The 25825-nt window shown below is 56.0% G+C and overlaps 1 protein-coding gene across 1 annotated transcript in view; it reads left to right on the forward strand.

The window, feature by feature from the left end:
- Positions 1-25825, forward strand: part of sos2 (son of sevenless homolog 2 (Drosophila)) — a 234022-nt gene that overhangs the window by 24920 nt on the left and 183277 nt on the right. Inside the window, exons 2-3 of the mRNA XM_072489811.1 lie at positions 16581-16706; positions 25026-25157. Of these exons, the coding sequence (XP_072345912.1) occupies positions 16581-16706; positions 25026-25157 (258 nt within the window). The remainder of the gene's footprint in view (positions 1-16580; positions 16707-25025; positions 25158-25825) is intronic.

A 25825-nucleotide genomic window follows, 5' to 3' on the forward strand; every position in this document is an offset into this window, starting at 1 on the left:
CCGCTGTGGGCGGTGCTGGTGTGGTTTCATCGGTTCGCTGATTGGGAGTGCATGCTCAGGTGGGCCAAGAAAGAGAGGAGTAGCAGGTGGGAGAACGCGGAGGTTCGAATATATCAGGACTGGAGCGCGGAGGTGGCGAAGAAGAGGGCCGGGTACAACTGGGCAAAGGCAGTGCTGCACAGGAAGGGGGTGAAGTTTGGCATGCTGCAGCCGGCGCAACTGTGGGTCACCTACAAGGACCGGCACCATTATTTTGAGTCCCTGGAGGAGGAGTGGGATTTATTCAGGCCGAGAAGCTGGACACAAACTCGGGGTCGGGATGGGTGGTCGGGGATTGCTGTTGGTGTGTTACATTTTGTGGGGGGGTTCTTTGCTCTTGTTTCTTTTTGATTCGGTGTGGGTGGTTAGGGTGGGTTGGGCACTGTTTTGGTTGGGTCTGTCGGGTGGGCTCTTGGAGGGGGGCAAGTAAATGGAGTAGGGGTGGATGGCCGGCAGGGGGGATGGGTCCCCGCGGGGGAGGGTGAGACCCGAGTCGGGGGTGAGGGGACTGGGCCTGTAAAAGGAGCTGCGTCAGAGGTGGCCGGGCAGGTGGAAATTGCGGGCTTTTTCCTGCGCTGGAGGGGGCGGGGGAGCGAGGGTTGTTTCCCGCGCTTGGGATGGAAGGGGGAGGCGGAGAGCCTGCTGATGGGTAATGGAGGAGGAGGGGATGTCCCACAATGGGAGGAGTCGAAGTAGAGGCGGGAGTGGCTGGGGTCAGCAGGAGTCAGCTGACTTGCGGGAGTGCAATGGGGGGAGCAAAGTAGCTAGGAGGGGTCCTAGCTGGTGGTGGTGGGGGGGGGGGACCGGGTTGCTGCTGGTATGATCAAGGGGGAGCTGGAGCGAGTAGAGGGGGTTGGGACGGGGGTCTGCCGCTGTGGGGAATGGGCCGGGCCGGGCGTGCGGGCGTGTGGCTGGCCGAGGAGGGGTTATGGCTAGTCAGCGGGGGAGGGGGACGGGTAGCCCCCTGATCCGGCTGATAACCTGGAACGTAAGGAGCCGGTCAAGCGGGCCCGGGTATTCGCGCACCTGAAGGGGCTGAAGGTGGATGTGGTCATGCTCCAGGAGACACACCTGAAGGTGGCAGACCAGGTAAGATTGAGGAAGGGGTGGGTAGGTCAGGTGTTTCATTCGGGGCTGGATGCCAAAAATCGGGGGGTGGCGATCTTGGTGGGAAAGAGGGTGTCGTTCGAGGCGTTGAGCGTTGTGACAGACAATGGCGGCAGATATGTAATGGTAAGTGGTAAGCTGCAAGGGGTGGTGTTGGTCAACGTGTACGCCCCGAACTGGGACGATGCGGGTATTATGCGGCGCATGTTGGGTCGGATCCCGGACTTGGAAGTGGGGGGGCCTGATAATGGGGGGGGACTTTAACACGGTGTTGGATCCGGCACTGGACCGCACCAGGTCTAGGATGGGTAGGAAGCCGGCGGCGGCTAAAGTGCTGACGGGTTTATGGACCAGATGGGAGGGGTGGACCCTTGGAGATTTGCAAGGTCGGGGGCTAGGGAATTTTCATTCTTCTCGCATGTTCATAAGGCCTATTCCCGGATCAACTTTTTTATTATGAGCAGGGCACTGATATCAGCGAGAGTAGAGGATACCGAGTACTCGGCGATAGCCATTTTGGATCACGCACCGCATTTGGTAGACCTAGAGCTGGGGGAGGAGAGGGACCAGCGCCCGTTGTGGCGCTTGGAGGTGGGGCTGTTGGCGGACGAGGAGGTGAGTGAGCGGGTCCGAGGAAGCATAGAGAGATACCTGGAGGCCAACGATAACGGGGAGGTCCGAGTGGGGATGGTCTGGGAGGCGCTGAAGGTGGTGGTTAGGGGAGAGCTGATCTCCATTAGGGCCCACGAGGAGAGGAGAGAGCAGAGGGAGAGATGGTGGGGGAGATGGTGAGGGTAGACAGGATGTACGTGGTGGTGCCGGAGGAGGGACTGCTGAGGGAGAGGCGTAGCCTCCAGGCTGAATTCGACCTGTTGACCACAGGAAGGCGGAGGCGCAGTGGAGGAAGGCCCAGGGGGCGGTTTGTGAATATGGGGAAAAGGCAAGCCGGATGCTAGCGCATCAGCTTCGGAAGCGGGACGCAGCTAGGGAGATCGGGGGAGTTAAGGATAGGGGAGGGAGTGTGGTGCGGAGTGGGGTTGGCATCAATGGGGTCTTCAGGGACTTTTATGAGGAACTGTATCGGTCCAAGCCCCCACTGGAGGAGGGAGGGATGGGCCGCTTTCTGGACCAATTGAAGTTCCCGAAGGTGGAGGAGGGACTGGTGGCGGGATTAGGGGTCCTGATTGGGCTGGAGGAGCTGGCCAAAGGGATAGGGAGCATGCAGGCACCGGGGCCGGACGGTTTCCCGGTCGAATTCTACAAAAAATATGTGGACCTGTTGGGCCTGTTGCTGGTTAGGACCTTCAATGAGGCAAGGGAGGGGGGGGGGGGGGGGGTTTGCCCCCGACGATGTCCCGAGCACTGATCTCCTTGATCCTGAAGCGGGACAAGGATCCCCTGCAGTGTGGGTCTTACAGGCCGATTTCGTTGTTAAATGTAGATGCCAAGTTGCTGGCGAAGGTCTTAGCCACGAGAATTGAGGACTGGGTGCCGCAGGTGATCCACGAAGATAAGACTGGGTTCGTGAAGGGGAGGCAGTTGAACGCGAATGTGCGGAGGCTCCTGAACGTTATTATGATGCCGGCGGGGGAGGGGGTGGCGGAGATAGTGGTGGTGATGGACGCTGAGAAGGCCTTCGATAGGGTAGAGTGGGGGTACTTGTCAGAGGTGCTGAATAGGTTCGGGTTTGGGGAGGGGTTTGTCAGGTGGGTTAGGCTGTTGTACGAGGTCCCGATGGCGAGTGTGGCCACGAACAAGAGAAGGTCTGAGTACTTTTGGTTGCATCGAGGGACGAGGCAGGGGTGTCCCCCCCCCCCCCCCGTTCTTCGCACTGGCGATTGAACCCCTGGCTATGGCACTGAGGGAGTCGAGGAACTGGAGGGGGTTGGTGCGGGGTGGGGAGGAGCATAGGGTGCCGCTCTATGCGGACGACTTGCTGCTATATGTGGCGGACCCGGTGGGGGGAATGCCAGAGGTAATGAGGATCCTCAGGCAGTTCGGGGATTTCTCAGGGTACAAGCTCAACATGGGGAAGAGCGAGTTGTTTGTGGTTCAGCCAGGGGGCCAGGAGTGGGGGATTGGCGAGCTCCCACTAAAAAGCGTGGAGAGGAGCTTCAGGCTTTTCCCCAGGGTAGAGGGGTCAATTACTAGGGGGCATAGGTTTAAGGTGAGAGGGGCAAAGTTTAGAGTAGATGTACGAGGCAAGTTTTTTACACAGAGGGTAGTGGGTGCCTGGAACTCACTACCGGAGGTGGTAGTGGAGGCAGGGACGATAGGGACATTTAAGGGGCATCTTGACAAATATATGAATAGGATGGGAATAGAAGGATACGGACCCAGGAAGTGTAGAAGATTGTAGTTTAGTCGGGCAGTATGGTCGGCACGGGCTTGGAGGGCCGAAGGGCCTGTTCCTGTGCTGTACATTTCTTTGTTCTTTGTTTGTTTGTATTTGGGGGTCCAGGTGGCCAGGAGCTGGGGGGCCCTGCATAGACTTAATTTCACGATGCTAGTGGAGCAAATGGAGGAGGAGTTTAAGAGGTGGGATGCGTTGCCACTGTCCCTGGCAGGTAGGGTGCAGTCAGTTAAGATGATGGTGCTCCCAAGCTTTTTGTTCCTGTTCCAGTGCCTCCCCATTCTTATCCCGAAGGCCTTCTTTAGGCGGGTCAACAGGATCATAACGGGGTTTGTGTGGGCGCGAGAGACTCCGAGGGTGAGAATGGTGTTCCTGGAGCGGAGAAGGGTTTGGAGGGGGGGCTGGCACTGCCCAACCTCTGTGGGTATTACTGGGCCGCCAATGTGGCGATGGTGTGCAAGTGGGTGATGGAGGGGGCTGCATGGAAGAGGCTGGAGACGGCGGCTTGTGAGGGTACGAGTCTGGAGGCGTTGGCAACGGCGCCACTGCGGCCCCCTCCAATGAGGTATACAACGAGCCCGGTGGTGGCGGCTACCCTCAAAATCTGGGGGCAGTGGAGGCGGCACAGGGGGGACGTGGGGGCCTCGGTGTGGACCCCAATACGGGGGAACCACAGGTTTGTCCCAGGGAGAATAAATGGAGGGTTTTCGGGGTGGCACCGGGCAGGGATAAGAAGGGTCGAGGGTGGTAGGATCCAGGGTCAAACCGGACTGGGGATTTGCAATATTTGGGGTTGCAGGGGAGCCAGGAGTGCAGGAGGCAGAAGAGGCCGGTATTCTGGCCTTTGCGTCCCTGGTAGCCCGGCGAAGGATTCTTCTTCAGTGGAAGGATGCGAGGCCCCCAAGCGTGGAATCCTGGATCAACGATATGGCGGGGTTTATTAAATTGGAGAGGGTGAAATTTGCCTTGATGGAATCGGTGCAAGGGTTTTTCAGGCGGTGGCAACCGTTCTTGGACTTCCTGGCAGAACGGTAGACAATGGTCAGCAGCAGCAGCAAACCGGTGGGGGTGGGGGCGGGGGGGGGGGGGGGGGGGCGGGGGTGAACTTTATTTTTGTTTGTCTACACTGGGGATCTGAGGGGGTGTATATGCTATGTTTGCTATGTGTTAATTCGGGGTGTTAATTTATTATTTATGTATAGGGGGGAGGGGGGCACGGGGTTGTTTTATTTTGTTTTGTATTTAATTCTATTGGGTTCCTTTTTCATTTTGTTGTTGATATTTTGTGAAAACTTCAAGAAAAATTATTACAAAAAAAAACATGTTTCAGTAATGGCCACTAAATCATGGTCATTCATGATGATTTGCGCCATCAACTCATTTACCTTATTCCGAATACTACGAGCATTCAGATAAAGTACCCTTATGTTGGCTTTTATACCTCGTTTTGAATCTTAACACCTCTATCAATAACCCCTCAAGTTATTTTTCCTTTTAACTTTTCTCCTAATTTTCCTTATCATTGAACCCATATCTTCATGTAATAACCTGCTACTTCGCTTTCCATTTATGCTTTTACTTCCCGTTTTATTCCTTTTAGTATTACTGGACCGATTCACTGAGCTGTCCTCAGTCACTGTACTCTGTACTGTGGCCCTTTTTGATTTTTGACAGTGTCTTCTCTGCCTTACACTTTCCCCCTTACTGCCTTTTGATTCTGTCTCTGTTTTACTTCCCTCCGACTTCCTGCATCGATTCCCATCCCCCTGCTACCTTGTTTAAACGCTCCCCAACAGCACTAGCAAACACCCCCTCCTAGGACATTGGTTCCAGTCCTGCCCAGGTGCAGACCGTCCGCTTTATATGGGTCCCACCTCCCCCAGAACCGGTTCCAATGCCCCAGGAATTTGAAACCGTCCCTCTTGCACCATCTCTCATTCATCCTGTCTACCCTGCTATTCCTACTCTGACTAGCTCGTGGCACTGGTAGCAATCCTGAGATTGCTACCTTTGAGGTCCTACTTTTTAACTAACTCCCTGAATTCAGCTTTTAGGAGCTCTACCCGTTTTTACCTATATCATTGGTGCCTATATGCACCACGACAGCTGGCTGTTCACCCCTCCCCCTGCAGAGGGTCCTGCAGCTGCTCCGAGACATCCGTGACCCTTGCACAAGGGAGGCAAGATACCATCCCAGAGTCTCTATTGCGTCCGCAGAACTGCTTGTCTATTCCCCTTGCGATTGAGTCTCCTATCACTATAGCCCTGCTATTCTTCTTCCTGTCCTCCTGCGCAGCAGAGCCAGCCATGGTGCCATGAACCTGGCTGCTGCTGGCTTCCCCTGGTGAGCCATCTCCCTTAACAGTATCCAAAACGGTTTATCTGTTTTCGGGTAGATGACCACAGGGGACACCTGCACTGCCTTCCTACTCTTGCCCTGTCCTCTGTCTTTTGGTCACCCATTTTCTATCTCCCTCAGTAATTTTCACCTGCGGTGTGACCAGCTCGCTAAACGTGATATCCATGATATCCTCAGCATCGCGGATGCTCCAAAGTGAGTCCACCGCAGCTGCAGCACCGTCAAGCAGTCTAACAGGAGCTGCAGCTGGACACACTTCTTGCATGTAAAAGTGTCAGGGTCAGTGGACGTGTCCCTGAACTCCCACAACGTACACGAGGAGCATGACACGGGTCTGGGATCTCTAGCTGAGTCATAAACCTTAGGTTAACTTAGACAACTACTATGCCAATAAACAAAAGAAAAACAAAAAATAAACGATAGGCAAATGAAAAGAAAAATTACATACCAGTCATCACTACCTACAGCAGGTCCTCCCTTGGCCAATCTAATCACAGCCCTCCTGTGATGTCACTCTTCAGCTTCTCTCTGAACTCTCATTTACTGAACTCCCGCCTCTCTCTCCGCTCCTTACTGAACTCCCGCCTCTCCGCTCTTTACTGAACCTCGCCTCTCTCTCTGCTCCTTACTGAATCCCGCTTCTCTCTTTCCGCTCTTTATTGAACTCCCGCCTTTCCCTCCGCTCTTTACTGAACTCCCGCCTCTCTCCGCTCTTTACTGAACTCCCGTCTCTCTCTCTCCGCTCTTTATTGAACTCCTGCCTCTCTCTCCGCTCTTTACTGAACTCCCGCCTCTCTCCGCTCTTTACTGAACTCCCGCCTCTCTCTCCGCTCTTTACTGAACTCCCCCCTCTCTCTCCGCTCTTTACTGAACTCCCCCCTCTCTCTCCGCTCTTTACTGAACCCCGCCTCTCTCACCGCTCCTTACTGAACTCTCGCCTCTCTCCGCTCTTTACTGATCTCCCGCCTCTCTCTCCGATCTTTACTGAACTCCCGTCTCTCTCTCCGCTCTTTATTGAACTCCCGCCTCTCCGCTCTTTACTGAACTCCCGCCTCTCTCTCCTCTCTTTACTGAACTCCCGCCTCCCTCTCCGCTCTTTACTGACCTCCCGCCTCTCTCTCCGCTCTTAACCAAACTCCCGCCTCTCTCCGCTATTTAATGAACTCCCTCCTCTCTCTCCGCTCTTTACTGAACTCCCGCCTCTCTCTCCGTTCTTTACTGAACTCCCGCTTCTCTCTCCGCTCTTTACTGAACTCCTGCCTCCCTCTCCGCTCTTTACTGACCTCCCGCCTCTCTCTCCGCTCTTAACCGAACTCCCGCCTCTCTCCGCTATTTACTGAACTCCCGCCTCTCTCTCCGTTCTTTACTGAACTCCCGCCTCTCTCTCCGCTCCTTACTGAACTCCTGCCTCTCTCTCCGTTCCTTACTGAACTCCCGCCTCTCTCTCCGCTCTTTACTGAACTCCCGCCTCTCTCTCCGCTCCTTACTGAACTCCTGCCTCTCTCTCCGTTCCTTACTGAACTCCCGCCTCTCTCTCCGCTCTTTACTGAACTCCCGCATCTCTCTCCGCTCTTTACTGAACTCCCGCATCTCTCTCCGCTCTTAACCGAACTCCCGCCTCTCTCCGCTCTTTAATGAACTCCCTCCTCTCTCTCCGCTCTTTACTGAACTCCCGCCTCTCTCTCCGCTCTTTACTGAACTCCTGCCTCTCTCTCCGCTCTTTATTGAACTCCCGCCTCTCTCTCCGCTCTTTACTGAACTCCTGCCTTTCCCTCCGCTCTTTATTGAACTCCTGCCTCTCTCTCCACTCTTTACTGAACTCCCGCCTCTCTCCGCTCTTTACTGAACTCCCGCCTCTCTCTCCGCACTTACTGAACTTCCCCCACTCTCCGCTCTTTACTGAACCCCGCCTCTCTCTCTGCTCCTTACTGAACTCCCGCTTCTCTCTCTCCGCTCTTTATTGAACTCCCGCCTTTCCCTCCGCTCTTTACTGAACTCCAGCCTCTCTCCGCTCTTTACTGAAATCCCGTCTCTCTCCGCTCTTTATTGAACTCCTGCCTCTCTCTCCGCTCTTTACTGAACTCCCGCCTCTCTCCGCTCTTTACTGAACTCCCGCCTCTCTCCGCTCTTTACTGAACTCCCCCCTCTCTCTCCGCTCTTTACTGAACCCCGCCTCTCTCACCGCTCCTTACTGAACTCCCGCCTCTCTCCGCTCTTTACTAATCTCCCGCCTCTCTCTCCGCTCTTTATTGAACTCCCGCCTCTCCGCTCTTTACTGAACCCCCGCCTCTCTCTCCTCTCTTTACTGAACCCCCGCCTCCCTCTCCGCTCTTTACTGACCTCCCGCCTCTCTCTCCGCTCTTAACCGAACTCCCGCCTCTCTCCGCTATTTAATGAACTCCCTCCTCTCTCTCCGCTCTTTACTGAACTCCCGCCTCTCTCTCCGTTCTTTACTGAACTCCTGCCTCTCTCTCCGCTCTTTACTGAACTCCCGCCTCTCTCTCCGCTCTTTACTGAACTCCTGCCTCCCTCTCCGCTCTTTACTGACCTCCCGCCTCTCTCTCCGCTCTTAACCGAACTCCCGCCTCTCTCCGCTATTTACTGAACTCCCGCCTCTCTCTCCGTTCTTTACTGAACTCCTGCCTCTCTCTCCGCTCTTTACTGAACTCCCGCCTCTCTCTCCGCTCCTTACTGAACTCCTGCCTCTCTCTCCGTTCCTTACTGAACTCCCGCCTCTCTCTCCGCTCTTTACTGAACTCCCGCCTCTCCCTCCGCTCTTTACCAAATTCCCTCCTCTCTCTCCACTCTTTACTGAACTCCCGCATCTCTCTCCGCTCTTTACTGAACTCCCGCATCTCTCTCCGCTCTTTACCGAACTCCCTCCTCTCTCTCCGCTCTTAATCGAACTCCCGCCTCTCTCCGCTCTTTAATGAACTCCCGCCTCTCTCCGCTCTTAATCGAACTCCCGCCTCTCTCCGCTCTTTATTGAACTCCCGCATTTCCCTCCGCTCTTTACTGAACTCCCGCCTCTCTCCGCTCTTTCCTGAACTCCCGTCTCGCTCTCCGCTCTTTATTGAACTCTCGCCTCTCTCCGCTCTTTACTGAACTCCCGCCTTTCCCTCCGCTCTTTATTGAACTCCTGCCTCTCTCTCCACTCTTTACTGAACTCCCGCCTCTCTCCGCTCTTTACTGAACTCCCGCCTCTCTCTCCGCTCTTTACTGAACTCCCCCCTCTCTCCGCTCTTTACTGAACCCCGCCTCTCTCGCCGCTCCTTACTGAACTCCCGCCTCTCTCCGCTCTTTACCGATCTCCCGCCTTTCTCTCCGATCTTTACTGAACTCCCGTCTCTCTCTCCGCTCTTTATTGAACTCTCGCCTCTCCGCTCTTTACTGAACTCCCGCCTCTCTCTCCTCTCTTTACTGAACTCCCGCCTCTCCGCTCTTTACTGAACTCCTGCCTCTCTCTCCGCTATTTACTGAACTCCCGCCTCTCTCTCTGCTCTTTACTGAACTCCCGCCTCTCTCTCCGCTCTTTACTGAACTCCTGCCTCCCTCTCCGCTCTTTACTGACCTCCCGCCTCTCTCTCCGCTCTTAACCGAACACCCGCCTCTCTCCGCTATTTAATGAACTCCCGCCTCTCTCTGCTCTTTAATGAACTCCCTCCACTCCGCTCTTTACTGAACTCCCGCCTCTCTCTCCGTTCTTTACTGAACTCCTGCCTCTCTCTCCGCTCCTTACTGAACTCCTGCCTCTCTCTCCGTTCCTTACTGAACTCCCGCCTCTCTCTCCGCTCTTTACTGAACTCCCGTCTCTCCCTCCGCTCTTTACCAAATTCCCTCCTCTCTCTCCACTCTTTACCGAACTCCCACATCTCTCTCCGCTCTTTACTGAACTCCCACCTCTCTTCGCTCTTTACTGAACTCCCGCCTCTCTCTCCGCTCTTTACTGAACTCCCGCATCTCTCTCTGCTCTTTACCGAACTCCCTCCTCTCTCTCCGCTCTTAACCGAACTCCCGCCTCTCTCCGCTCTTTAATGAACTCCCGCCTCTCTCCGCTCTTTACTGAACTCCTGCCTCTCTCTCCGCTCTTTACTGAACTCCCGCCTCTCTCCGTGCTCCTTACTGAACTCCCACGTCTCACTCTGCTCCTTGCAGAAAGAAATGCTGTTGTGTATGGTTGAGTATTTGGGAGCATTTGGAATCAGCTACTAAATCTGCTAAATGCTACACTGATTGTCTTGAATGTTCCTCTATTTTCCGCTTTCTGCTTTATGTGTATAATAAGAGCGGTAGCTGATGATTATTGCCACATAATTTAGTTGTGGTCCAGGATTCTATTTTGTAAATGGTGGGTGTTAATCATCTTTAAATGAATAGGGCTGGGCCGCACGGAGGTCCACGCTAAAATTACCCCTGGAGGGGGTGGGGGGGGGGGGGGGGGGGAAATGAATGGCGAATGTTTCATGTTAAAGTGAGAATATTTAGTCCTTTTTTAAAAAAAAAAATGTTTCTTCAAAGTTTTTCCAACAAAAATTTTCAACCAATTAACCCCCCCCCGTAACAGAAAGGAAAAAGAGAAAAGAACAGAGCAAAACATAAACATATCAATCAAACATAATACAGAACTTGTACAATGGGTTTGAGAATATTTAGTCCTGGCTGTTGATCAGATTTCCTTGATTTAGCTCCTTCACACAAACTTGGTGTTTTAGGTCTCCTTGACAACAAAGCCACTCTGATGTTAGTGATGAAAAATAGCTGAGTACTATCCAGATGGGCTTAATTCGTAATAATAGGAATTGCAGTTTTAAACCGGATCAATTGGACTCTGTAAAGCATATATCTGGCAGTTCTCACAACCATTAAAGATTGAGTTTTTAAAAACTAATTATTTGAATCTAGTAAACACCCGACACATCTGTTGAATGTTTGCGTTTTGGCCGTTGGCTGGAGTATTTTATGTCTGCAAGGAACACTGACTTTAATGTGGAATTCGGTGCTTTTAAGTGATACAGTTACTCTTTTTGTAAATTGCTTTGTCGATCATTGAATGACGAGGAATGCATTTCCTGGTGGTTGTCTTTTGAAGTGACAGTATGGTAACCATGACATCCTTTACTCACTTGGAGATCAGCAAAGAAATAAGTATTTGCAAAGGAGTGGTTTTTTGAGAGGTTGGGGGAGAGAGGATAAATATAGATATTTCAACTTCCCTGACTGAACCTACTTGCCGATTTACAGTTAATGTTTTAAGCTAACAGGTTATCTAACTGTTAAGTTACACATCTTGTGTGCCATTTGGCTGATGTGTCTATATTGTCTCAAGATAACATGTCTGACATGGAGCAGCAGGGGTATTTGAAATAAGCAATTTTAGAATTGACTTTTCATTTTGCTCAATGAATGAAATCATATGAGTGAAAGGGAGATATATGATTGACATTTCAAATTAGCTATTTACTTGGAATTCAGTGCGACATCTATCTTTGGAGCCTCCACTGCATATGTTATTGGAGTTTCAATATAAACTTCTCCTGAAACTGTATTGTACAACTTTGTCACATCCTGGTTTCACTACTCTGATGCTGTCCTTTCTGGGATTCCATCCTTCACCCTCATAAACTCCAACCTGTCCGAAGCTTTGTGTGCATATCCTGTCATTCTCATCCATCACCTTCAATTTGCCTGATCTGCTTTTATTGCCCACCAACCAATGAATAACATTTAAAATTGCCATCTCTATCCATAAATTGCTCTTTGCACTCAATTCTCTCCCTGCAATCTCTTTCACTCTTTGATAGCGGCATCCTGCACCTTTTAAGGTGTCATGTGAGAGTACCTTTAAGAAATGGGTGTTTATAAATGGGTGTGTATATAAATATCTGTAGTGAGAGTACCTTTAAGAAATGGGTGTTTATTACTGCAGTGATGTCAAGAGAGTGGGTGGAGCTGGGCTGTCTGTCAATTTCTTACTTTTGTTTTAGGCTGTTTGCTGCAGGGTGTGTTTTAGTTTAGTTTTCAGTGTGGGAGCTGAAGCCAGACACAGCAGCTGTACTGTTGATCTCTCTGCCATGAAAAGACTATCTCTTGATCATTTGGTGAATTCAGAATTATGAATGTTTTCAGTAGTGACTTTAACCTGACGTGCTTCTGTTAAAAGGTGTTTCTTTTGTAAGCCTTCTGGATGTTAAAAGGGCAGCGTAAGCATCACTTAGTGTTGTATTCTTTGGAGGTTGTATTTGAATTCATGGTTGCTAAGATGTTCACTGTATGTTTTAAAAAGTTTAACTTGAGTTCATAGAATAAACATTGTTTAGCATTTAAAACACACTTTTCCATTTATGCTCTACCACACCTGTAGAGTGGGCCGTGTGCTCCCCATACCACAATCAATTAAATGTTGTGAGTCAGCTGAACTCCATGATACACTTTGAGGTTCTCTAAACCCTGGCCCATAACAAAGGACACTGGGGCTATTACCATGAGGAGAGTATTTATCAAGAGCAACAGATAAATCCTTTTTTCTTCTCCTCAATATTTCAGCAGAGACCTATCTGGTATTACAACCCAGTCTATACCAAAGAGTGATTGATCCCTAAATTTGATTCACTGCATTGTCTTATATGAACCAGTTGGATTACTTTAGTAGTTAAATTATGAGCTTCCTATTAGGATACTCACAAACTGCTGAGGAATTAATCCTCCTTTGTTAAATCTTGTTTATTAAAGAAGGTGGACAGTGCATTCATGAAACAATAACCGTGAGCGGCACGGTGGCACAGTGATTAGCGCTGCTGCCTCACCGCGGGGACCCAGGTTCGATTCCAGCCATGGATCACTTGTCTGTGTGGAGTATGCACTTTCTCCCCCACGTCTGCATGAGTTTTCTCTGGGTGCTCCAGTTTTCTCCTACAGTCCAAAGATGTGCAGGTTGGGTGGATTAGCCATGTTAAATTGCCCTTTAGTGTCCAAAAGGTTAGGTGGAGTTACAGGGATAGGGTGGGGGCGTGGGCCAAGGTAGTGTGCTCTTTTGGAGGATTGGTACAGACTCGATGGACTGAATTGCTCCTCTGTAGGGACTGTAGGGATTCTATTCTAAAATATAATCAATCACCAAATCATAATTAGCAGCCCTTGAAACATTACGCATGCAAAATAATAATGGATAGAGTGGAGTTGTAGCTGGAGAAGGTTATAAATTTTGAGGTTGGACTTCCGGTTGCGGATATGCCTGGGTAGGTCGCACGTTCGGCAGCTCCCGCTGTGAACGGACTTTTGGGCCCTTCTAAGGAGCCCCAGCGGCACTTGGATGACGATTCCCAGCGTGGGAAGGCTGCAGTGAGATTCCCCCAGCACTGTATGGGGTGGACCAGGAGCGGAGCGGTCAAAAAATTGGCATGAGAGGAGAGGAGAAGGGGCACAAAAAAGCAAGATGGCGGCGGGCGGAGACCAGGCAGCGTGGGCTCAGTGGTCCGCGGGAGCAGCAGGAGTTTTTGAGAAGCTGCTTTGCGGAATTGAAGGCGGAGATTTTGGCCCCTATGAAGGCGTCGATTGAAAGACTGGTGGAGACCCAGAGGATGCAGGGGACGGCGATTTAAGGAGGTGCAGCAGAAGGTCTCTGATAACGAGGACGAGATCCTGGGCCTGGCGGTGAAAGTGGAGGCGCACGAGGCGCTGCATAAAAAATGGCAGGAGAAATTCGAGGATCTGGAGAACAGGTCGAGGAGGAAGAATCTGTGGATTCTGGGTCTCCCTGAAGGTGTGGAGGGGTCGGATGCTGGGGTGTATGTGGCTACGATGCTGGGTACGCTGATGGGTGTGGGAGCCTTCCCGAGGTCCCTGGAGCTGGATGGGGCGCACAGAGTCCTGGCGAGGAGGCCGAGGGCGAATGAGCCGCCGAGGGCTGTGGTGGTGAGGTTTCACCGTTTCACCGACAGGGAGTGTGTCTTGAGATGGGCGAAGAAGGAGCGGAGCAGCAGGTGGGAGAATGCTGAAATTTGCATTTACCAGGACTGGAGTGCAGAGCTGGCCAAGAAAAGGGTAGGATTCAACCGGGCCAAGGCGGTTCTCCACGGAAAGGGGGTGAAGTTCGGGCTGTTGCAGCCAGCGCGGCTGTGGGTCACGTATCAGGACCGACACCACTACTTTGATACGCCGGACGAGGCGTGAACCTTTACCAAAAATGAGAAGCTGGACTCAAATGAGTGGTTTGTGGCATGCTATGGGGGATGTTGGGGAGTGGGAGGGGGTGATATTTGTGTTTTCACTGTATGTGTGCTGGTTTGGGAGGGGTTGTTCCCCGCGTTCGATTGTGGGGGGGGGGGGGGGGGGGGGGGAGGGGGGGAGTATGGGCTGGAGGCCCTGGGCCTTTGGGGAATGGGGCGAGGTTGCAGGAGAAAGGAGCTGCGCCATAGGGGGCGGGGTCGGCCCAGGCAGGGAGCGCGGGCTTTTTCCCGTTGGGGGGGGGGGGGCTGGGTTGCTGCTGTATTGACTGAGGGGGAGCTGGAGGTAAGAGGGAGAGTCGGGGCGGGGAGGCTCCACCTGGGGGGCTAGAGAGTGCGGGAGGCGTGGGCACGTGGCTGGCCTAAAAGAGGAGATGGTTAGTTGGCAAGGGCGGGGGGGGCGGGTAGTCCCCCGATCAGGCTGATCATGTGGAACGTGAGAGCTTGAATGGGCCGGTCAAGAGGGCCTGGGTGTTTGCGCACTTAAAGGGACTAAAGGCAGACGTAGCCATGTTACAGGAGACGCACCTGAAGGTTGCGGATCAGACCAGGCTGAGGAAGGGATGGGTGGGGCAGGTCTTTCATTTTGGGCTGGATGCGAAGAACAGGGAGGTCGCAATCTTGGTGAGCAAACGGGTGACTTTTGAGGCGGCGGGTATTGTGGCGGATAAGGGGGGCCGATATGTGATGGTGAGTGGTAATGGTGATTCCGAGAGTGGAGGGGACGGAGTATTCGGCCATTGCGATCTCGGATCACGCCCCGCACTGAGTGGAGCTGGAGTTGGGGGAAGAGAGGGGCCAGCGCCTGCTGTGGCGCATGGACGTGGGATTGTTGGCGGATGAGGAGGTCTGTGGGCGGGTCCGGGGGTGCATTAAAAGGTATATGGAGGCCAATGACAACGGGGAGGTGCCGGTGAGTGTGGTCTGGGAGGCGCTGAAGGCGGTGGTCAGAGGGGAGCTAATTTCAATCAGGGCTCACAGAGAAAAGAGGGAGAGGACGGAGAGGGAGAGATTGGTGGGGGAGATACTGACGGTGGATAGGAGATACGCGGAATCCCCTGAGGAGGGGCTGCTGAAGGAGCACCGGAGCCTCCAAACGGAGTTTGACTTGCTGACTACGGGGAAAGCTGAGGCCCAGTGGAGGAAGGTACAGGGTACAGCGTATGAGTAGAGTATGGGGAGAAGGCGAGTCGCATGCTGGTGCACCAGCTGCGAAGGAAGGAGGCGGCTAGGGAAATTGGGGGAATCAGGGACGGGGGGGGGGGGGGGCACGGTGCAGAGTCCAGCCAAAATAAATTAGGTCTTCAGGGACTTCTATGGGAACTTGTACAAGTCAGAACCCCCAGGGGGGAGGGGGCGGATGCGGCAGTTCCTGGACCAGTTGAGGTTTCCGAAGGTGGAGGAGGGGCAGGTAGAAGGGTTGGGGCCCCGGTCGGGATGGAGGAGCTGGTTAAGGGGTTGGGGAGCATGCAGGCGGGCAAGGCCCCGGGTCTGGATGGGTTCCCGGTTGAGTTCTATAGGAAGTTCTCGGAACTGTTGGGCCCGTTGCTGTTGAGAACGTTTAACGAGGCGAAAGAGAAAGGAATTCTTCCCCCGACGATGTCGCAGGCTCTGATCTCGCTTCTCCTCAAGCGGGACAAGGACCCGCTGCAGTGTGGCTCGTATAGGCCGATTTTGCTCCTCAATGTGGATGCCAAGTTGTTGGCAGAGGTCCTGGCCATTAGAATTGAGGATTGTGTCCCGGGAGTGATACATGAGGATCAGACGGGATTTGTGAAGGGCAGGCAGCTGAATGTAAATGTGCGGAGGCTCCTGAATGTGATCATGATGCTGGCGGGGGGGGGGGGGGGGGGGGGCAGAAGTGGCGGCGGCAATGGACGCGGAGAAGGCCTTTGACCGGGTGGAGTGGAATTACCTGTGGGAGGTGCTGGGCAGGTTTGGGTCCGGGGAGGGGTTCATAGGGTGGGTTAAATTGTTGTACCAGGCCCCAGTGGCGAGTGTATCGACAAACCAGCTGTGGTCAGAGTACTTTAGACTGTACCGTGGAACGAGGCAGGGGTGCCCCTTGTCCCCCCTGCTGTTTGCCCTGGCGATTGAGCTGCAAATTTGCAAATTTTCTGCTCTGAACTTGAGGATTTTGGTGTTTGTTTTCCAGTTGACCTGAAGAGTTCTTCAGTGAATATTAGGTTGATCAGGTGCTCTCTGACATAGATTATTTCTTCCATTACATCAGTTTTGAGCTTAAGACTTGTGTTGATAAGGAGAAGCTGTATACTTGGCAGATTTATAAGTGATCGTCTTCACTGGTCAGATTTAATGATTTCCCAAGAGATACTGAATTTGTTACAAATTAAAGAAAGACAGAAATTATGGGCTTCACACCAAGAAAGAAAAGGATGTTAATTGTGAGAGAAGAGGGCGAGATTCATGATAGTTCAAATCTTTGTTCAAAATAAATATTTTCCTGATGAGATATTTACAATCTTGTTTCTTGATGCAGGTACAACGACAGGTGCATCCGACCCTCTCAGCAAAAGAAGATGCCCTCTTTTACATAGAAGAATTGATTCTCCAGTTATTAAATATGCTCTGTGTTGCACAACCACGGACTGTTCAAGATGTAGAGGTATGGATGATGGTGTTTTGTATTTGTCTTTTCCATATTAAAAAGGAATTACATCCATCAATAGTGTTTGCGTTCTGCACAATTTTGAGTTCATTTTAATGACTAACATGATTAATTTGTCAAATTATAAAAGGTCAAATTGATTTGTACCAAGTGATAAAACTGACGTGTGAAACAAAATAATTGCCCTTATTATGGTAAGGTTTGTATATGGCAGCCAAATTGATTCTATAATCTGTGCAATGTGACTTCCAATGTAAAATATAACCTTTTGTAGATTGGTTTTATTTGGCAGTGATTAATGCATACCAGTACATGGCAATGGAGGATGATGCATGTCATCTCTCCTTGAGTATTTCTCATATTGAGTGGGTTGTGGCATTTGCTCTTAATTGAAGCAAGATCGGCAGAACCTGCATGCATATCCGAAGAGTGCAGTGACTTGCATCTCCAAAAGTAAAGTACTCTAGTACTAAGTTAATTGATCCTTGTATCGCATTCTTTTAATCTATTAGTGGCTAATAGAGCATTTACACTGTCAGATTTAATTCTCAATAGACTGTATATTGTATTAGTGTTTCACATTGTATGTTGGGGCAAATTTAATTCTCTGTCGCGGCCCTCGCCCCGTCGCCGGCCCTCGCCCCGTCGCCGGCCCTCGCCCCGTCGCCGGCCCTCGCCCCGTCGCCGGCCCTCGCCCCGTCGCCGGCCCTCGCACCGTCGCCCCTTCTCGTACCGTCGCCCCTACTCGTTCTGTCGCTCGCCCTCGCACCGTCGCCCGCCCTCGCACCGTCGCCCGCCCTCGCACCGTCGCCCGCCCTCGCACCGTCGCCCGCCCTCGCTCCGTCGCCGGCCCTCGCTCCGTCGCCGGCCCTCGCTCCGTCGCCGGCCCTCGCCCCGTCGCCGGCCCTCGCCCCGTCGCCGGCCCTCGCCCCGTCGCCGGCCCTCGCCCCGTCGCCGGCCCTCGCCCCGTCGCCCGCCCTCGCCCCGTCGCCCGCCCTCGCCCCGTCGCCCGCCCTCGCACCGTCGCCCGCCCTCGCTCCGTCGCCGGCCCTCGCCCCGTCGCCGGCCCTCGCCCCGTCGCCGGCCCTCGCCCCGTCGCCGGCCCTCGCCCCGTCGCCGGCCCTCGCCCCGTCGCCGGCCCTCGCCCCGTCGCCGGCCCTCGCCCCGTCGCCGGCCCTCGCCCCGTCGCCGGCCCTCGCCCCGTCGCCGGCCCTCGCCCCGTCGCCGGCCCTCGCCCCGTCGCCGGCCCTCGCCCCGTCGCCGGCCCTCGCCCCGTCGCCCGCCCTCGCCCCGTCGCCCGCCCTCGCCCCGTCGCCCGCCCTCGCCCCGTCGCCCGCCCTCGCCCCGTCGCCCGCCCTCGCCCCGTCGCCCGCCCTCGCCCCGTCGCCCGCCCTCGCCCCGTCGCCCGCCCTCGCCCCGTCGCCCGCCCTCGCCCCGTCGCCCGCCCTCGCCCCGTCGCCCGCCCTCGCCCCGTCGCCCGCCCTCGCCCCGTCGCCCGCCCTCGCCCCGTCGCCCGCCCTCGCCCCGTCGCCCGCCCTCGCCCCGTCGCCCGCCCTCGCCCCGTCGCCCGCCCTCGCCCCGTCGCCCGCCCTCGCCCCGTCGCCCGCCCTCGCCCCGTCGCCCGCCCTCGCCCCGTCGCCCGCCCTCGCCCCGTCGCCCGCCCTCGCCCCGTCGCCCGCCCTCGCCCCGTCGCCCGCCCTCGCCCCGTCGCCCGCCCTCGCCCCGTCGCCCGCCCTCGCCCCGTCGCCCGCCCTCGCCCCGTCGCCCGCCCTCGCCCCGTCGCCCGCCCTCGCCCCGTCGCCCGCCCTCGCCCCGTCGCCCGCCCTCGCCCCGTCGCCCGCCCTCGCCCCGTCGCCCGCCCTCGCCCCGTCGCCCGCCCTCGCCCCGTCGCCCGCCCTCGCCCCGTCGCCCGCCCTCGCCCCGTCGCCCGCCCTCGCCCCGTCGCCCGCCCTCGCCCCGTCGCCCGCCCTCGCCCCGTCGCCCGCCCTCGCCCCGTCGCCCGCCCTCGCCCCGTCGCCCGCCCTCGCCCCGTCGCCCGCCCTCGCCCCGTCGCCCGCCCTCGCCCCGTCGCCCGCCCTCGCCCCGTCGCCCGCCCTCGCCCCGTCGCCCGCCCTCGCCCCGTCGCCCGCCCTCGCCCCGTCGCCCGCCCTCGCCCCGTCGCCCGCCCTCGCCCCGTCGCCCGCCCTCGCCCCGTCGCCCGCCCTCGCCCCGTCGCCCGCCCTCGCCCCGTCGCCCGCCCTCGCCCCGTCGCCCGCCCTCGCCCCGTCGCCCGCCCTCGCCCCGTCGCCCGCCCTCGCCCCGTCGCCCGCCCTCGCCCCGTCGCCCGCCCTTGCCTCCGTCGCCCGCCCTGCCTCCGTCTCCCGCCCTGCCTCCGTCTCCCGCCCTGCCTCCGTCTCTCGCCCTGCCTCCGTCTCCCGCCCTGCCTCCGTCTCGCCCCCTGCCTCCGTCTCGCCCCCTGCCTCCGTCTCGCCCCCTGGCCCCGTCGCTCGCCCTGGCCCCGTCGCTCGCCCTGGCCCCGTCGCTCGCCCTGGCCCCGCTGGCTCGCCCTGGCCTCGTCTCTCGCCCTGGCCCCGCCGGCACGCCCTGGCACCGTCGCTCGCCCTGGCACCTTCGCTCGCCCTCACATCGTTGCCTGTTCTCGCCCTGTTGCTCGCCCTGTCGCTCGCCCTCGCCGTGTCGCTCGCCCTCGCCGTGTCGCTCGCCCTCGTACTGGCCCTGTTGCTCGCCCTCACTCGTTCACCCTCGCTCGCTCGCTCACTCTCGCCCTCGCTCGCTCATTCTCCCGCCCTCGCTCGCTCACTCTCCCGCGCTCGCTCGCTCACTCTCTCGCCCTCGCTCGCTCAGTCCCTCGCCCTCGCTCGCTCAGTCCCTCGCCCTCGCTCGCTCAGTCCCTCGCCCTCGCTCGCTCAGTCCCTCGCTCTCGCTCGCTCAGTCCCTCGCCCTCGTCGCTCAGTCCCTCGCCCTCGCTTGCTCAGTCCCTCGCTCGCTCAGTCCCTCGCCCTCACTCGCTCACGCCCTCGCTCGCTCACCCCCTCGCCTTCGCTCGCTCACCCCCTCGCCTTCGCTCGCTCACCCCCTCGCCTTCGCTCGCTCACTCCCCCGCCCTCGCTCGCTCACTCCCCCGCCCTCGCTTGCTCACTACCTCGTCCTCGCTCGCTCACGCCCTCACTCGCTCACACCCTCGCTCGCTCACTCCCTCGCCCTTGCTTGCTCACTCTCTCGCCCTCGCTCGCTCACTCACACTCTCGCCCTGGCTCGTTCACTCTCGCCCTCGCTCGCTCACTCACACTCTCGCCCTGGCTCGTTCACTCTCTCGCCCTCGCTCACGTTCTCGCTCACGTTCTCTCTCTCGCCCTCGCTCACGTTCTCGCTCTCACTCACGCCCTCGCTCACGTTCTCTCTCTCGCCCTCGCTCACGTTCTCTCCCTCGCCCGCGCTCGCGTTCTCTCTCTCGCCCTCGCTCACGTTCTCTCTCTCGCCCTCGCTCACGTTCTCTCTCGCGCCCTCGCTCACGTTCTCTCTCTCGCCCTCACTCACGTTCTCTCTCTCGCCCTCGCTCACGTTCTCTCGCCCTCGCTAACGTTCTCGCTCACGTTCTCTCTCGCTCACGTTCTCGCTCACGTTCTCGCTCTCGCTCACGTTCTCTCTCTCATCCTCGCTCGCGTTCTCTCTCTCTCGCCCTCGCTAACGTTCTCGCTCACGTTCCCTCTCTCGCTCACGCTCTCGCTCACGTTCTCTCTCTCATCCTCGCTTGCGTTCTCTCTCTCGCTCACGTTCTCTCTCACGCTCTCGCCCTCGCTCAAGTTCTCGCTCACGTTCTCTCTTGCCCTCACTCACGTTCTCTCTCTCACCCTCACTTACGTTCTCTCTCTCGCCCTCACTCACGTTCTCTCTCGTTCTCTCTGCCCCTCGCTCACGTTCTCTCTTCCTCTCACTCACGTTCTCTCTCACGTTCTCTCTTCCCCTCGCTCACGTTCTCTCTCTTGCCCTCGCTCACTTTCTCTCTCTCGCCCTCGCTCACTTTCTCTCTCTCGCCCTCGCTCACCTTCTCTCTCTCGCCCTCGCTCACATTCTCTCTCTCGCCCTCGCTCACATTCTCTCTCTCGCCCTCGCTCACGTTCTCTCTCTCATCCTCGCTCACGTTCTCTCTTGCCCTCATTCACGTTCTCTCTCTCGCCCTCACTCACGTTCACACTCTCGCCCTCACTCACGTTCTCTCTCGTTCTCTCTGCCCCTCGCTCACGTTCTCGCTCACGTTCTCGCTCACGTTCTCGCTCACGTTCTCTCTTCCCCTCACTCACGTTCTCTCTCACGTTCTCTCTTCCCCTCGCTCACGTTCTCTCTCTTGCCATCGCTCACTTTCTCTCTCTCGCCCTCGCTCACCTTCTCTCTCTCGCCCTCGCTCACGTTCTCTCTCTCTCGCCCTCGCTCACGTTCTCTCGCTCACGTTCTCGCTCACGTTCCCTCTCTCGCTCACGCTCTCGCTCACGTTCTCTCTCTCATCCTCGCTCGTGTTCTCTCTCTCGCCCTCGCTCACGTTCTAGCTTGCGTTCTCTCTCTCGCCCTCGCTCACGTTCTCTCTCGCTCTCGCTCACGTTCTCTCACGCTCTCGCCCTCGATCAAGTTCTCGCTCACGTTCTCCCTCACGTTCTCTCTTGCCCTCACTCACGTTCTCTCTCTCGCCCTCACTCATGTTCTCTCTCACGTTCTCTCTTCCCCTCGCTCACGTTCCCTCTCTCGCTCACGCACTCGCTCACGTTCCCTCTCACATCCTCGCTCGCGTTCTCTCTCTCGCCCTCGCTCACGTTCTAGCTTGCGTTCTCTCTCTCGCCCTCGCTCACGTTCTCTCTCGCTCTCGCTCACGTTCTCTCACGCTCTCGCCCTCGCTCACGTTCTCGCTCACGTTCTCTCTTGCCCTCACTCATGTTCTCTCTATCGCCCTCGCTCACGTTCTCTCTCACGTTCTCTCTTCCCCTCGCTCACGTTCTCTCTTCCCCTCGCTCACGTTCTCTCTTCCCCTCGCTCACGTTCTCTCTTCCCCTCGCTCACGTTCTCTCTTCCCCTCGCTCACGTTCTCTCTCACGTTCTCTCTCTCGCCCTCGCTCGCGTTCTCTCTCTCTCGCCCTCGCTCACATTCTCTCTCTCGCCCTCGCTCACGTTCTCGCTCACGTTCTCGCTCACGTTCTCTCTTGCCCTCACTCATGTTCTCTCTATCGCCCTCACTCACGTTCTCTCTTCCCCTCGCTCAAGTTCTCGCTCACGTTCTCTCTCACGTTCTCTCTTCCCCATGCTCACGTTCTCTCTTCCCCTCGCTCACGTTCTCTCTCACGTTCTCTCTCTCGCCCTCGCTCGCGTTCTCTCTCTTCCCCTCGCTCAAGTTCTCGCTCACGTTCTCTCTCACGTTCTCTCTTCCCCTCGCTCACGTTCTCTCTTCCCCTCGCTCACGTTCTCTCTCACGTTCTCTCTCACGTTCTCTCTCACGTTCTCTCTCACGTTCTCTCTCACGTTCTCTCTCACGTTCTCTCTCACGTTCTCTCTCACGTTCTCTCTCTCGCCCTCGCTCACGTTCTCTCTCTCGCCCTCGCTCGCGTTCTCTCTCTCGCCCTCGCTCGCGCCCTCGCTCGCGCCCTCTCTCGCGCCCTCTCTCGCGTCCTCTCTCGCCCCCTCTCTCGCGTCCTCTCTCGCCCCCTCTCTCGCCCCCTCTCTCGCCCCCTCTCTCGCCCCCTCTCTCGCCCCCTCTCTCGCCCCCTCTCTCGCCCCCTCTCTCGCCCCCTCTCTCGCCCCCTCTCTCGCCCCCTCTCTCGCCCCCTCTCTCGCCCCCTCTCTCGCCCCCTCTCTCGCCCCCTCTCTCGCCCCCTCTCTCGCCCCCTCTCTCGCCCCCTCTCTCGCCCCCTCTCTCGCCCCCTCTCTCGCCCCCTCTCTCGCCCCCTCTCTCGCCCCCTCTCTCGCCCCCTCTCTCGCCCCCTCTCTCGCCCCCTCTCTCGCCCCCTCTCTCGCCCCCTCTCTCGCCCCCTCTCTCGCCCCCTCTCTCGCCCCCTCTCTCGCCCCCTCTCTCGCCCCCTCTCTCGCCCCCTCTCTCGCCCCCTCTCTCGCCCCCTCTCTCGCCCCCTCTCTCGCCCCCTCTCTCGCCCCCTCTCTCGCCCCCTCTCTCGCCCCCTCTCTCGCCCCCTCTCTCGCCCCCTCTCTCGCCCCCTCTCTCGCCCCCTCTCTCGCCCCCTCTCTCGCCCCCTCTCTCGCCCCCTCTCTCGCCCCCTCTCTCGCCCCCTCTCTCGCCCCCTCTCTCGCCCCCTCTCTCGCCCCCTCTCTCGCCCCCTCTCTCGCCCCCTCTCTCGCCCCCTCTCTCGCCCCCTCTCTCGCCCCCTCTCTCGCCCCCTCTCTCGCCCCCTCTCTCGCCCCCTCTCTCGCCCCCTCTCTCGCCCCCTCTCTCGCCCCCTCTCTCGCCCCCTCTCTCGCCCCCTCTCTCGCCCCCTCTCTCGCCCCCTCTCTCGCCCCCTCTCTCGCCCCCTCTCTCGCCCCCTCTCTCGCCCCCTCTCTCGCCCCCTCTCTCGCCCCCTCTCTCGCCCCCTCTCTCGCCCCCTCTCTCGCCCCCTCTCTCGCCCCCTCACCCTCGCCCCCTCTCTCGCCCCCTCACCCTCGCCCCCTCACCCTCGCCCTCATTCTCGTTCTCACTCACGTTCTCTCTCGCCCTCGCTCATGTTCTCTCTCTCGCCCTCGCTCACGTTCTCACGCTCTTGCTCTCGCTCTCTCATGCTCTCACTATCTCTCTCTCACTCGCTCTCATGCTCTCACTATCTCACTCTCTCTCACCCTCTCATGCTCTCACTATGTCACTCTCACTCACTCTCACGCTCTCACTATGTCACTCTCACTCACTCTCACGCTCTCACTATCTCACTCTCACTCGCTCTCACTCTCACGCTCTCCCTATTACTCTCTCTCACTCTCACACTCACTCTGTCACGCTCTCAGTCTCATACATCTCTCACCCTCTCGCAATCTCTCACGTTGTCACTCTCACACTCTTACGGTGTCACTCTCATACGCTCACACTCTCTCTCATGCTCTCCCTCTCTCTCCCTCCCTCTGTCACTCTCTCACCCGCCCTCACTCTCTCACCCTCCCTCTCGCTCTCTCCCTCTGTCTCTGCGCTCTCTCCCTCTGTCTCTGCGCTCTCTCCCTCTGTCTCTGCGCTCTCTCCCTCTGTCTCTGCGCTCTCTCCCTCTGTCTCTGCGCTCTCTCCCTCTGTCTCTGCGCTCTCTCCCTCTGTCTCTGCGCTCTCTCCCTCTGTCTCTGCGCTCTCTCCCTCTGTCTCTGCGCTCTCTCCCTCTGTCTCTGCGCTCTCTCCCTCTGTCTCTGCGCTCTCTCCCTCTGTCTCTGCGCTCTCTCCCTCTGTCTCTGCGCTCTCTCCCTCTGTCTCTGCGCTCTCTCCCTCTGTCTCTGCGCTCTCTCCCTCTGTCTCTGCGCTCTCTCCCTCTGTCTCTGCGCTCTCTCCCTCTGTCTCTGCGCTCACTCCCTCTGTCTCTGCGCTCTCTCCCTCTGTCTCTGCGCTCTCTCCCTCTGTCTCTGCGCTCTCTCCCTCTGTCTCTGCGCTCTCTCCCTCTGTCTCTGCGCTCTCTCCCTCTGTCTCTGCGCTCTCTCCCTCTGTCTCTGCGCTCTCTCCCTCTGTCTCTGCACTCTCTCTCTCCCTCTGTCTCTGCTCTCTCTCTCTCCCTCTGTCTCCCTCCATAATGGAGGGGACCTATTTGATGGTTAATGCAAATAGGTAAAAATTGCAGCCCATGAGATTTTGCATAGATGCTGCGGCAATATCTTAAACACGGGAATAGAGACAAACAGAATACACGAACATTTAATTTCTCTTGGGATGAAGTTTTATTTATGTTGGATGAGAGGCAGACTGTCAGCAAACTAAGTAATAAAGAGACATTTCACACAAAGCATTATTCTGTAAAAGCTCTGACAATTAACAGATTTGGTTAACTGGAATTTCAGTAGTTAAGCAGATTGATTTCTGTAAAGGTATTGATTACCAAATGTTCTATATCAGAACTTAATGCTGAGATTTGTTTGTACTTTGTGAACACCTAGTAATGTTGTTCAGTTATACATTCTGTTTCTAGAGCAGGTGGACATTATTTATTTAATTTTTGGTTTGGGAGCGCATTGACATTTCCTGCAGTAGGATAAATATTGATAGTTTTAAAAACATTTTGAATTTTAGTCCGGAGCAGTAGGACTTGACCTGTGATGTTATTTAAGCTGACATTCTTCATGTGTTATTCAAGATGGATACATTTATTTTGCTTTTCCTCTTAGGAGCGTGTTCAAAAAACTTTTCCACACCCAATTGACAAATGGGCTATTGCTGATGCACAGTCTGCTATTGAGAAACGCAGACGGAGGAATCCTCTTCTTCTACCAGTGGATAAAATACATCCTTTATTAAAGGTGGAAGTTTGTTTTGATCATATGCTTATGTAATTGAGAATGTGTTGTACTGTAAAATATTGCTTTAAAGTTTTCTTTGGTTGGCAAATGAATGAATTTAGGAATATTTTGGGGCCATGGAATGTTTGATCAACTGGAAATGGCTTTAATCTTGTTAAATGTGAAATAATTCCGCAATCTGATATTGTTTAGCTCCATAGAAGGTACACATGATTGTCAATAGGTGGATTTGATTTTGACAGAAATGTATTTTCTCCTTCAATACCTATCAGCGGTATGCTCCTTTAGTTGAGTCTAACAGCATTTTCAGGCTTCCCTGCCAATCAGTCTGTTAGAAGTTTTTTCTGTCTCCTTATATCCTGTGTTGTATTGTTGGAATCATAGTAACATTTGAAAATTGGACTTCAGATACACAATGGCCACCTCATATTACCGTGCCCATATTATGTTGAGTAAGGACTTACAGAAGGCAGGCTCTGGCCAAAGTAGACTGGGAACAGTTGCTTGTGGGAAAATCTACAGAAGAGCAGTGGGGGGGCGCTCAAAAAGGAATTGAGGGTGTGGTGTGGGAGGGCTACAGGCCCAACATGTTCCCTCTGGGGTAATAGGATGGAGCAACAGGCCCAGAAAATCATGGATGACCTAGGATATTCAGGATATGATGAGAA

Source organism: Scyliorhinus torazame, chromosome 2 (assembly GCF_047496885.1).
Source record: "Scyliorhinus torazame isolate Kashiwa2021f chromosome 2, sScyTor2.1, whole genome shotgun sequence".
Lineage (NCBI taxonomy): Eukaryota > Metazoa > Chordata > Chondrichthyes > Carcharhiniformes > Scyliorhinidae > Scyliorhinus > Scyliorhinus torazame.